Genomic DNA, 13,778 nt, shown 5'->3' with positions numbered 1-13,778 from the left:
AACCTCCATACTGTTCTCCATAGTGGCTGTATCAATTTACATTCCCACCAACAGTGCAAGAGGGTTCCCTTTTCTCCACACCCTCTCTAGCATTTGTTGTAGATTTTCTGATGATGCCCATTCTAACTGGTGTGAGGTGGTACCTCATTGTAGTTTTGATTTGCATTTCTCTAATGATTAGTGATGTTGAGCATCCTTTCATGTGCTTCTTGGCCATCTGTATGTCTTCTTTGGAGAAATGCCTATTTAGGTCTTCTGCCCATTTTTGGATTGGGTTGTTTGTTTCTTTAATATTGAGCTGCATGAGCTATTTATATATTTGGGAGATTAATCCTTTGTCCGTTGATTCATTTGCAAATATTTTCTCCCATTCTGAGAGCTGTCTTTTCGTCTTGTTTATGAAGGCATTAGACCAAACAGGATGGGGACAAGAGAGGCAGAGAGCCAGAAAGGCATTCTTACTGGAGGGGATTTTAGGGAAGGATTATGTAACAGAAGACACATAGGTCTTTGTCTCTACCTCCTGCTGACTGTGCTAGTGGGTCAAGCATTAAATAAACTAGAACTGACTTGCTCATCTGAAAGTGAGGCTCCGAGTCAAGGGACAGGCAATGTTGTGGCTCTGAGCCTGACCTTTATAACCAGGCTGCTGGGTTCAAACATCATATTTATCCATGACTAGTTCTGTGACCTTGGACAAACGGCTTTACATCTTTAAAAAGGGGACCAAAAAAATGTTGTCTAACAGGGTTGCATTTATAAGAGTTCCTGGTGCAGAGACAGTATCAGATAACTTTTACTTGTCATTATTATTACTGAGCCACAGGTTGTTTTAAAGAATAAACGAGGCTGCATTTAAATGTGCTTTATAACCCAGGCAGCACTGAATAATTCATGACCCGGTACGAATTATACTAGAAGCACAATGATTTTTAGAAAGAAGAAAAACATACTGCTTTTGCTTTTTCATGAAAAAATTTCCCTTTGAAATTGGGCCAGGAAAATCCCTGGCCACAGATGCTCTTGAATTCAGGTTTTCAAAGGTGGTTCAATTGAAGAGTTGTCGTTTTAGGTCCTGAGGGCCCACGTTTGGTTTGACACAGAAAATGCAATGATGCTTTCAGCAAGGAGGGGACAGGGGTCTCGATTCAACAAGAGCTAAGCATGATGAAATGGTCGGGGGCTTGGGACCTGGCTGCATCTTAGCCTCCCTCACTTTCTTTCATGTCCGATATTTCCCCTCTACTCCTCATGTCCTGATGGTCTCTGCCTCCACTTCTATTCATGAAAAGCGAGATTGATAAATGTTCCAGGATCCAAGTCTGCACTTTGCACAGTTGGCTTGCAGGAGCTTATGTGGGCAGATGAACCAGGAAAAGTTTTTAAACTCTTGGATCCCTAAGAGGCTCTGAATGTGGGTCAGATGCACAGCCGCCTCCTCTCCTGAGATACTTTCAAAGCAGACGGGGGATGTTCAATGAGTTTAGCGTCCGTGAAGCTCATGAGATGAAGGATGGAGGAACATAAGAAAAGGGCCTCTATTGTGGGTTGAACTGTGTTCACCAGAAAGAAATGTTGAAGTTCTAACCCCTGCTCCCTGTGAATGTGAACTTACTTGGAAAAAGGGTCTTTGCAGATGTTACTGAATTAAGATGAGGCCATAAGTGTGGACCCTAATCCAATATGACTGGTTGCAAAAGGAAAACCAGACACACAGGGAAGACGGCTATACAAGAAGAGGGAAGCAGAGATTGGAATGACACAGCTGCAAGCCCAGGGTTGCCAAGGATGGACGGGCACCACCAGAAGCTAAGAGGCAAGGAAGGATTCGACCCAGAGTCCCTGAGGGAAGCTCAGAGGGAGCAGAGTCTCAGAGGGATCTGGCCAACACCTTGCTTTCAGACTTCCAGCCTCCAGAACGGGGAGAGAATACATTTATGTTGTTTCAAGCCACCTAGCTTGTAGTATTTTGTTACAGCAGCCTTCGGAAACCAATACAGCCTCTCAGTCCAGATGTTCAGCCTGACTGTCACCTCTGGGGAGTTCTTCCCTCTAACTCCCCACCATGAGAGCCAGGCTGGACCAGAATGCACTCAAGTGATAGGAACTGCCTATGGGAGAGTGAGAATAAAAGCAGCAGGGCCAGGGCAGACCGAGCGGTCTCTGTGAATGTCTCACAGTGAAGGAACATTATTTTGAGTCATTAAAGCGTCATCTGTACAGGTAGCATCTGCGGTCTGCCTCCTGCAATAGAATGTGAGAGCGCTAGGGAGGACACAGTCAACCAGGAACCTAGGAACATGCCACGCTGCCCCACCAGGTCTCAGGCCAAGGAGTCTGCATTTTTAAAACTTTCCAAATGGGTCTATAGCTTGAGTTTCAACATGGGGAAACTGAAGCTCAGAGACATTAAGTGGCTCAAGTCTTCAAAGTTGGCTCAAGAGGCAGCATTGCACAAGAGTCAAGAAACTGGATGTTTCCAAAGAACAAGTGGGGTCCAATATACTTGGGGGTGTATCTTGGGTCCTCATGGCTGGGAGGAGTTACTTCTGTAAGACTCAGTTTCCTTCTCTGCGAAATGGAAATAATGATAATCCCTACTTCATGGAATTGTGAGAACTCAGTGCAGAAGTGCATTGAAAGTTCAGCATCTGGACCCCAGAACAGTGCCATACACTGCCTGGCAGCAGCCTCTGCCACAGTCGCACGGGAAGCAGCCGAGTGGAAGGTGGACCTACGCTATTTTGCCGCTTAGTCCAACATGCTTCGCAGGACTGTTCCACCTTTTAATGTTTTGGATGGTGATTACTATAACACCTAGCATAACCTCAGACTCAGAGTGCAGCTGGAGGGAGCATGGGATTTTAAACGGAGACAGGAGGGCTTGGGAACTTTGGACCGTGTCTCTGTATTAGGAATCCTGTTCATACATAGCAGAGCTAGATTTTCTAGGTAATAGGTTGGGCTCTGTGAAAAAATGGTCCTTTTCCAGCCTTGTGAGTGCCTGGTTCTAAAGATGCTCAGAGAGTCCCTGGCCAACCTTGTCTGTACCTTACACAGCAAGGAGGAGCTGTCCTGTCCCCAGGTGCGGTGCGAGCATGCCCTGAGCCACCCACAAGTCTCACTGGCAGGCAGGCTGCATTCCAGTCCGGGGCAGTAAGTCAGGCTGGAGGTTCAAAGATGCTGGTATTCAGTATATTTCCAAAATGATTTGTTCTGAGCTAATTTGTCTTCTAGTTTCTGTACAAGTCATGAGCAAGAAACACTTTCACTTTCAGAAAGATGCCTTTTAACTTGAAATTCATTTTAGTCATTAGAAAACAGGGACAACCAAAGATGCTATCCCCTGCCAGTGCTTAGGAAGGGGAACTTGTATACGTACAATTTAATCTTCTGACAGATCTTGGCCAAAAATGGGAGTGAACAAATATCAGAACCACTTCTGGAATATGTCTGGAGAGAAAAACAAAAAAAGAGTTGTTTAGTTCAAGGGATGATTTTCCAACTTCTCAAGGCCCTTCCTCTCCTCTTGGCTCCACAGTTTGGATTTCTGGACTCTTCTTTCTCCAGAATCTGGGTCATTTTAGTTAACTAAATTTACCTCTTGTTCCTGTTTCCACGCTCCATATTCATTCCTCCTGTGTGCCTTTGTTCATGCCGGCTCCTCAGCCTGAAGGCTTCCCCTTCTCCCCCAGCCAGCTAGTCCCACCTTCATCTCTTTTCCACCTCTTCCCAAAAGGGTCTGGCCCATCTTGGTCCATTCTACTCAGACAACGTTCCTCTCCTCACTGCCCTCAGTGGCTTTAAAAAAGGATTTGAAAATAAAGACTGTTTTCAAATAAAATAATTCCTTCCTGTTATGAGATAAAATAAAGACTAACGGGAGAGACACTGGCTTAGGAAGAAGGAAGAAGGAAGGTCCCTTCCCTGGGGGAGGCGGGGTAGAGGAAGGAGGGGTGTATAGATGAAGCCCCTCAAAGCTTCCCGAACAAAGGGATTTCAAACAGCAGTTTCCATAAGACTCTAGCTTGTGGGATAAATTAAAAGCCCTGGTTTTTTACCAAGTAATGATTTTAGAAAGATTGCAGTTCCCTTGATGCTTTTCTCAGACAAAAGAAAAAATCAACAGGGTAGAAAATGTAAGGAACCAGCATTTATCAACAAAGGGAGAGATAGTGCGCTTTTCAAAAGTTCGCTTCACACCACTTTGTTTCTGTGAAAGACCTAAGTTACTACCTCCTCACGAACTGAAAGAAATCCAAAGTAGTTTTTTTGCTCTCACAAAAAAAAAAATGCCAAAAGCAAAAATAGGGCTCCCTGGGTGGCGCTGTGGTTGAGGGTCTGCCTGCCGATGCAGGGGACATGGGTTCGTGCCCCGGTCCGGGAGGATCCCACATGTCGCGGAGCGGCTGGGCCCGTGAGCCATGGCCGCTGAGCCTGCGCGTCCGGAGCCTGTGCTCCGCAACGGGAGAGGCCACAGCAGTGAGAGGCCTGTGTACTGCAAAAAAAAAAAAACAAAGTAAAAATAACGTTCATCGTTTGTTTTTCAGGAGCCAGTGGAGAGGCAGCGAGGACCCTGAACAGTGAGAGGGGCACTGCCCAGCTCCTTCCCCAGAAACCACACTGAGCATCTCAGCATCAGGCCACCATAGCTTTGAACTGTGTCTGTGAGCCTCTGTGCTTGATCTCAGTTTATTTTGTGCATCTGTTAGCAAGATGTGTCCTAAGGTAATTGCTTCTTTGCCTTAGGAAAGACTTCATAGGAATGCTTTACTTTTGGATAGCGGGGAAACCTGTAGTGATTCCCTCTAGCCCAAAAAGTTCTTCAGATGGCTGTGAGTGGTATTAACAGCATTGGTAATATTTTGACACTAGCAAAGGTGAACAGGTAACCTTTTCTGGTTATAAATGAGGTTTTTAAGGATCTTCAGGATGCCTGCCCAACTTTCTAGGATGAGGAAAAACGCTGATTAGCATACAAGATTTGGAGACAGAAAAGACTGTCCTTGTTGTCATGCAGCTTACTGTCTAGTGGAGCATCGGGGTGAATAGCCCAGCTCTTAGCATGCTCTGTGATGTCCGTGGTGGTCCAGGCATTAATATGGCTTTCTGGGAACTGGAGGAGGAGGCAGGCAAGGACCCAGAAATCAGATAGGAGGCAGGTGGGAAGGAAGAGACAGATGCTCTATGCTTTTCAACTCCGAGTACAGCTTGCAGACTTGTTACAAATGTAATTCATGGGCTCGCCCCGATCTAGTAAATCAGAAAGTCTGGGGTAGGTCCCAGGAATCTGTGTTTTCACAGCCTCCCCGTCATTCTGATGCTCACTAAGGTTTGAGAACCACTGCTCTAGGTTCTAGCTGATGAAAGTGTGATCACAAACCAGGAGCATTGAGGCCATCTGGGAACTTTCAGGACTAAAGTCTCTGGCCCCAGATTCAGTTGACCTGCTGAATCAGAATCTGCATTTTAACAAGGTCCCAGGTGGCTGGAGTACACACCAAAGCTGGAAAAGCACGGCCGCTGGTAGAGGGAGCTCCCTTGCAGTGCTGTGGGCACATGAGCTGGGCTGGAGTCCTGGGGGACTGCCAAACATTTCAACCTGGCTGGAGTATAAGGAACTGGGAGAACACGGTGAACCATGGAAGGAAGGAGACATTAGGACAAGCCTAGGACACTGCACTACGTGCTATCTTGAGGACAGTGGGGAATCCTGGAAGGTCTTAAGCAGAGGGATCACATTTGTATTTTGGAAAGGTATCTCTGCAGGTGACATGAAGACCTCGAGGAAGCAATATGGGACAGAGAGACCTGTTGGCAGATAAGGATCCGAGACGTGATCCCGGGGTTTCTAACTTCAGCACTACTGCCTTTGGGTCCTGAATAATTCTTTGTTGTGGGCTGTCCTGTGCATTGTAGGATGTTTAGCAGAATATCTGGCATCTAGCCACTATAAGCCAGAAGCCCCCAAATGTCTCCAGATGTTGCCAACGTTTCCAGGAGAGGCGGAGGGAGGACAACATTGCCCCTGGTTGGGAACCACAGATGTGAGGTAGGAGGGGGAGGATGGTGGTGCAAAGGAGGGGTGTTTAGAGACCTGGTAACTGATTGAGATGAGCCGTGTAGATACACTGTAAAATAAACACCAGCGTGCAATTATACCCAACATCGGTGGCAATTTGGAAAGAGACACATTCTAAGACCCAGAGTCAGACTGCATTTGAATGTGTGAGCTACTTCTTTTAATATTTACTTTAGTCTGAAGGCCTTGGTCTAATGAACGAAATGGCAATGTAGATTTTAACACTGATGATAACCAATACATTAAAAAATTTATACAACAGCCTGATAATTACTATACAAGGGATACAATGGAATAAAATGTTATAATTGCACAGCTGTTCACTGTCAAAATTCAGCCTGAAGGCTGCAGCTGTCTTTGACATTCACTGTGCAGAAATTAGATCTAGGATGTGGGCAATAGATGATGCAACTTGTCCAGGGACCCCCAGAATTCCCTCTGTTTGATCATGCAGCCTTTTCATCACACAGTACGGGAAGGACTAACCTCTTCTTATAAACTTGCAAAGGGAACTTAGATGGACACAGAGCAACAGCGCAGAGGTCCTCACTTGCACGTTTGACAGCCCCTTCCTTTCAATTCAAACCTTACTAGATAGAGGCAGAATGTGGGCTGTTATTAACTCAGCAATGGATTTAAAACATCACATCTGACTGCATGTAATCCCATCTAAAATGAAAGTCTCAAATCCTGTCCCAGGGCACAGGAGTCAGGCAGCATCTTTATTTTGCCATCTATTTAACCAGCTTCTGCTTGCATCTGGAGCTTTCCCACCCCAGGATGTTACATGAATACAGAACAACAAACAGGGGTTGAATAAATGGAATGAGGTGAATGGGGTAAATAGAGGGTCAAAGCGGGAGCATAACATCTCTTCTGTACACAGCAACTTAAGATTGAATTTCTGTGTGATGAAGTGCTTTTAAACCATTGCTGTTTATTATTTTACTTGAATTTAACTTGGATTATTTTACTTGGGGCAAATTTGAACAGCAGCAATTTTTAAAGGCTTTCCAGATGGTTCTGTTGAGTAGGTAGGTTGGAAATCAGGGCCATCACGTACAGCAGTACAGGATGTGTACTACAAGATTCTAATATTCACATAGCCTGTGATGTGAATGGTGCTTCCTGAAATTCAGTACTGAGGAGGTCTGGTTGAGAGCTATTGGAATAGTGGAAGGGGTAGAAACTTGGAAGAAGCTAAATCCAGATGTAAATGATGGGTTTCTCACTTATTAGCTATGTGGAGTGAGGGAATTACTTAACCTCTCACCCTTAGTCCTCTCATCTGTAAAATGGGGTTGATAACAGAAATATGCTATCTACTTTGTAGGAGTTTTTGTGATAATTAAATAAATTGATGCCATGACTCAGGTGTTCTAAACCCTCAGATGCTAAGTGTTCTGCCAAATCCACGAAGACCCCCCGAGGAGCCTCTCGGGACCTCCTTGAGAGGCAGATCTTCTCTGGAACATTCCATTCCCTTCAGTAACACTAAACTCTTCCCCAGTCTGGATTCCCCATCTGACAGGCTGTGCTGAAATGACACGCAACCTATTCTGTTTCTCTCCACATTCTGGCTAGGTCGGCAGTTACATCAACCTTCACAATGGAGTTAATTGCAGCCAATATCTTCTGAGCAGTTTTTCAAGATGCTTATTTGCATTTCCTGATTATTTTTTCCCTGATAGCTTTAATCTAGAGAGTAAATAAGTTGGAGGAGGTTTTTGAGGAGTTTTTTTTTTTTTAATTGGTGAATTGTTCAGTTGATTTTTTTTTTTTTTTTTTGGCTTCTTGCAAGTCATGGTTGGAATCCTGCCCCATGAATTATGCTCGCAATTCTGGTGACAGAAATGAAAAATTATAAAATCCTAATTAGTCTTTGAGTTAATGCCAAGGCAGTTTGTACTAGTGAAGTAAACGATGTCCTGAGAATAAGTTTTTAGATGCATGTTGAGAAGAATAAGAGAAAAACGGTATTATTCTCCAGTCTGTTCAGAGTTCTGAAGGTGGTGGTCAAGGGTTTCATGTGATGTTTCAGTTTCTTACTCAATAACTTAAGCAGATTAGCTGAACCAGCTATGGTTGGCCTTTAATTACTCACTGAATTAAATAATAATTGGAGATGCAGGCATTGTGATTGATTAATCAATTGTGCAGAAATGCCCGCATACTGTCATGCAACATGTATCAGCCTTGTACATCAAAACCCATGTGCCCGCCACAAGTAGGGTTGCCAAATAAAATATTGTACTGGACATACTTACACTAAATAATTATTCATTATTTATTTGAAATTCAAATTTAATTGGGCATCCTGTTTTTATTTGCTAAGTCTGACAAACCAAGCCATGAGGAATTTTCCTCCCCTTTATTTCCATGTTGCCAAATCAATACTACTTTGAATGTATTGAATCAGGGCTAGTAGGGAGAAGCCAAGGATGAAGGCCATGCCCTCTCATCTCTGATGAATGCTTCCTTCCCGCCAGGACTGCTAGCATTAGGGAGACAGTGTTCTTTAAAGGTTTACTTTTCTGCTTCCTCTTCAACTGGGGCTGATTGGCCACCAGGGCCCAAGTCAAATACTTGACTTAATGATAACTGATTTGAACTAGGCATTCTGTTGAATAAAACTATGATTGCAAAGAGGAAAAATTAGAGGAAAAGAATAATATTGGTGATGATTTTAGCTGGCATATATAGAGTGCTTGATAAGTCCCAGGCATGATACCAGACACCCCCCACACATCAACTCTCTTAGTCCTGACATCCATGCTTTGAGAAAGGAACACTGTTATTGTCCCTACCTCACTGATAGGGAAACTGAGGCTCAGCCTAGATCACATATATAGAAAGTGGAGAAGCAGGAGCATACAGCCTCCTCCAATACGGTCTACCGGAGGGCAGCAGTTCTCAACAGTGAGTACCAGAGGATATTTGGCAATGCCAGGAGACATTTTTGGCTGTCACGACTATTGTGGGGGTGGGTGCTGGCACCTAGTGGGTAGAGGACAGGGATGCTGCTAACATCCTACAATGCCCAGGACAGTGCCCACAACCAGAGTTGAGAAACACTGCTCTAGAGAGAAGAGAAGAGAAAAAAGAGGTAGGGGCTCATATTCCTATTCCAACCCAATTCATCTGTGGCGTGTTGTGTTGTGGGTTTGCGTCCAGGGTAGCCCCTGGCCTTTGGAGGTGAACGTGCCAAGGAAAATGCTGGCATTCTCCCCGTTGGTTGCTTACCAGAGTTGGGGATTTCTTGACAATCTGTCTTGCCTTCTCTAGTGTCAATTTCCACGTCTCCTATAAAAATTAAGTTAGACAATATTACAACTTGTGTCTCATCTTTCCTTTCTCCGTGTTTTCCAAAGTCAGGTTTTTTTAAGTTCGTAACCTAGTAATAAAGGAATTATTCCATAAATTTCTGATAAAATAATTCACAAGAAAGCAATTTCATGTTAATAACTCTCTTTATTAAGGGATTTGCACTGTGCCAGATGCCACGCTAAGCACTTCACAAATATTATCTTATTTAATCTTCACAGCAACTCTGAGATATATGACCTTTTTACAGATGAGGAAATTAAGATGCAGAAAAGCTAAGAAACTGTCTGAAGATCTCAGAGCCAGTGTCCGACAGAGATGCCATCTGAACCTCCGTCTTCCTGCCCGCTATGCTAAACTCAGTAACTTGCTTTTGGATCTGAAAGCCTCAGGGCAGGAGGCGGTCGACAGACAATCTGAGTGCCTTGTGCTGCAGGACAGAAGCACGGATGACAGCTGCCGTTTGAGCTGACTCCACCTCTTGTTCACCTCTTCTTCTCCTGCTTTGACATCCCCATTTCTAGAGCATCCAAGGGCATCTTCTGAGTTTATGTTGCAAGTATAAAGGGTTAGCTAATTATTACCAATAACTTTTGTTGTGGAGCTCCGTATCTGTGTATTTTTGGGAGGGTTGGGAGAAAAGTAACCTGGGGCAGGGGGTGGGGGAGGGGAAGCATTTGCTCCCAGCACTGCTTCCCAGAGCTTTGGTCCCCCCTCCTCAAATGTCCTGACCCCGCCATACTCCTCCTCAGGCTGTCTCCTGTGTGGCCCTAATAGAACTTGGGTGATGGTTTACATGCCTGTGTTCAAACTCCAGCTCTGCTGCTGACTAGCTGTGAATCCTTAAGCAAGTTATATTCTGAGCCCCTCAGTATCCCCAGAATTCCTTGACATATACGAAAGCCCTATTTTCATTATCTGCAACGTGGGAATTATAGCTACTAACCTCATAGGGTGCTGTGAGGATTACAGGACATCATGTCAGGCCTCTAGTCCAGGGCTTACCCTGATAGCCCCTGCTCAGTCATTGATAGTTTGATTGGAAAACTGTCTTTCAGCCCCAGCTATCCCCTCACCCAAATCAGTAGGGAAGCTGAGGTTCAGGGAGAGTGCCATAGTTCTCAGTCCAGGTAACTGGGAACGTTGTCCCTTCACCTAAGCAGAAAATACAGGTACTGGGATAGGACTTGGAGCTGGCTGGTCAGCAGGAGAGGCCTCTTGGGAGATGCTGGCCTTTTTCAGGAGTTGAGTCCCTACATGACCATTTTGCGTGTTCTTCACCCTGGGAGATGCCTTCCTCCACCATGGAGCCCCGTGTGTTCTGAAGACCTCAGCCACGTTGTGTGTACATGAGTGGAGGTGCGACTGCTCAGTGGGAGCCTGGGTTAGAGTGAATTTTCCAGGAGGTTCTTTAGGAAGGAGGGGGGCAGAGCCAGCTGCATGGACTGGCTCTGAACCCCTCTCCCTAGTGTCTGCCCCAAATCATATTCCACCTCCTCAAGTTCAAAGGACGGCAAACCATGGCTCTTGTGTCACAGGCAGCAGGCCCGCTGACAGCTAAGAGCGCACGTTAGCAACTTGAGAAAAGAAGTTGCTCTCCAGGTAGGTCTTGTGGCCAGGATGCACTTGTACAGTGTATGCTTCTTAAACCACTGAAGCACTACTGTTCCAATTGGTGAGCAGTTGTGTCCCTGAGTGTTCCCCATCACTGCCTTGGCCATCCAGCCTCTCCTTAGGACTCCCCAGACCTCCCTGTGATCAGTCAACGTAGGGGCCAATGTCACGGTACAGTCTGGTGGGCATCTTCAGACCTTGATCCAACATGGCACCCAGTGTCCATTCTGATTGGCTGACAGCAGGGCCAAGACAGTTCATCACAATCCTCATTTTTAAGACATCGATGTCTTTAACAGAAAGACTGCTTAGGAAATGGCCCCATTCAAACACTGACCTTACTGACTGCAATTTTGTCCTTTTCTGGGATTTTGATAAATCCTGGAAAATTTCCTATTGTATCAAGTAAGTATTTCTGGTAGGGTCATTATAAGACACTAGATCTAGCTGCAAATTTCTATTATGGTGTCCTTTTTGGCTGCCCTTGTTAGCTTAAAGTTCATTGTCCACAATATTGAAGGTGGAGTCCCTCTGCCTTAATTATGGGTCCCCTGCTTCTCTGCTTTGGAAATACCCCTTTGCATTTTAAGGTCCATCTCAAGCATCTACAGGGCCTAGCACAGTTCCTGCTACACAGTAGGTGCTCAATACATACAGAAATAAAAGTAAAAGAAAACATTTATGATATTGTGCTAAGCAAGAAAAAAACAGGCTATCAGATTTTACACATACAAAAAAAAATTCTGCAAAGAAATATGCCATAATAACTATTGTTGATAACTTTTCCTTTTGGTTCTTTTCTGTGTTTTCTAAATATTCAATAATGAACACAAATTCAGCAATACATGCTTTTTTAAAAAAAGGACTCAATACATGTTGCCCTGTTTCTTACTGAAGAAGAAAATGATTTGTTCCCAGCACAGGGATGTGGTGAAGACCCTGGAGATCTGGGGGTGAACAGACACGCCTGCCCTCCCATAGCTTCTGGGCTGGCAAGGAGACACCAGGAACTAGTACAGTAAATACAGTAAATAGAAGTGAGATGAAGCAGAGAGAGGGCATTGGCAATGTCTTTTTAGGAGAGGCCACTTGGATCCCCTTGAGATAACTGATTTGATTTTAATCCAGCTCAGTTCTCAGAGGAGATCAATGTTTAGTGAGGGATAAAGACAACCAAAAAAAAAAGAAGAAGAAGAAGTGACAAGGGCTTCACCAAATGCCTTCTGATCCCTTTAGTGCTGGGCACAGTTGCTGCTTTTGGGGTCCTCCCTGGAATGCTGAGGGCAGATTTATCTGGTCTTGGCTTGACCAGAGCACCACTGTCTCCCACAGCTTAAGTGCACTAATACCAACATTAAAAAAAAAAAAATCGTAAGTGCTTTTAAAAAATGCTTTGGTAAAGCTAAATCCTATGTATTGAAAAATAGCCACTGTAGGATACAGTGGAAAGCAGATATAATAATAGACCAGCAAATTCCAGCCAAAGGCCCGACACTCCACCATCTGATAAAAAATTAGAAGCAGCGGAGCTTCCGACATTTGTCTTTGTACCTAACAGAAATGGCCTCAAAGCGCTTTTGTCCTTCTCTCTTAACTCTTCTGGGCTGCCTTCTGCTGGAGTTATTTATGTACTTACTGCCTTCAGGGGGCAGTCAAGTCCATGGGGATGGTTTCGTTCAAACCGTGCTCCATTTGTAAATCAACTTACGCCATGAAATCTGGGGGAGAGGAACAGCCTGTCCTAATAAACTTCTAGAAAAGATCTGGAGTAGATCAGAGATCTTCTCCCCACCCTCAAACCCCCTCATAAATGCCTGCTCTTTGACAATAAGAAACTCACGTCTAAAATCATTTCACGTCCCAGGGGCTTTCTCCTTTGTGGAGCCTGTCACTGCTGTCAAAGTACCACGTGAACAAAAGGCACTTTCTGTAATTTTCAAATCTACTGCTGCTATAATTGATAGCAGATAACCCCATCACTAAAAATTATTCCCTGTAGAAACTCATGCCTAAAAATACGATTTTTCTTTATTTCCTTCACTCCTGAGCGTACCAGAATTCAATTCTTTAACATCACAGAACCTGAGAAGGCCCACTTTGTGAATGTGTCCTGTCCAATTCACCAATACTCCTGAAAAGTCGAGGGACATTGTGTTGAGTAACGGAGCATCCCCTGCACACTACATTCTCTGCCTGTTTTCCCATCGTTGTCAATACAGTGCAGTGTGCTTTGGCTGAAACATTTGAATGTTTGGGAAATGCCTTTCTAAATAGTATTCCTTACCACAAAGTGGCTCAAACCCTTGAATATGCTAATATGTGCTGTGGCTCTCCCAGCAGGACATTTAGTTTACAGATTTCCCAAACTTTTAAAACTTAAAACAACAACAACTTTCTTCTCTAGCACACCTATTAGCATCTCCCAGAGTGGGAGTAAAAGCAAGGATTTTTGTGTCACACAGGTCTGAATTGAATCTGGACTGTGCCACTTATTGGCTCTGTGACTTTGGGCAAGTTATGCATCCACTCTAAGACCCAGTTACCTCATCTATAAAATAGGGATAATAGTAATTATTACTTAACACTTTCTACATTGTAGTCTTATCACAGTTTGCTGTCAATCTTCTCTCCCAAGTTATAAAACCCTTGATGAGAAGGATTATGTGTCATTCACTATTACATCCCTAATATATAATTCATGGCATGACATAGATACTTAATAAGTACTTGTGAAATGAATGAATAGAATGAATGATTA

General features: G+C 44.2%; 1 protein-coding gene across 6 annotated transcripts in view; it reads right to left on the bottom strand.

Annotated features, from left to right (window-relative positions):
* Positions 1–13,778, bottom strand: part of AOAH (acyloxyacyl hydrolase) — a 171,229-nt gene that overhangs the window by 111,377 nt on the left and 46,074 nt on the right. For all 6 annotated transcript variants that reach the window (XM_033428275.2, XM_012533065.3, XM_033428272.2 and 3 more), the window contains exons 6-7: positions 9,326–9,385; positions 3,383–3,453 (exon numbers count right to left, since the gene is read on the bottom strand). In XM_033428275.2, coding sequence (XP_033284166.1) covers positions 3,383–3,453; positions 9,326–9,385 — 131 coding nt within the window. The remainder of the gene's footprint in view (positions 1–3,382; positions 3,454–9,325; positions 9,386–13,778) is intronic.

The sequence above is a fragment of the Orcinus orca genome, chromosome 9 (genome assembly GCF_937001465.1).
Source record: "Orcinus orca chromosome 9, mOrcOrc1.1, whole genome shotgun sequence".
Classification (NCBI taxonomy): Eukaryota; Metazoa; Chordata; class Mammalia; order Artiodactyla; family Delphinidae; genus Orcinus; species Orcinus orca.
This window is presented reverse-complemented; position numbering and strand designations above follow the sequence as displayed.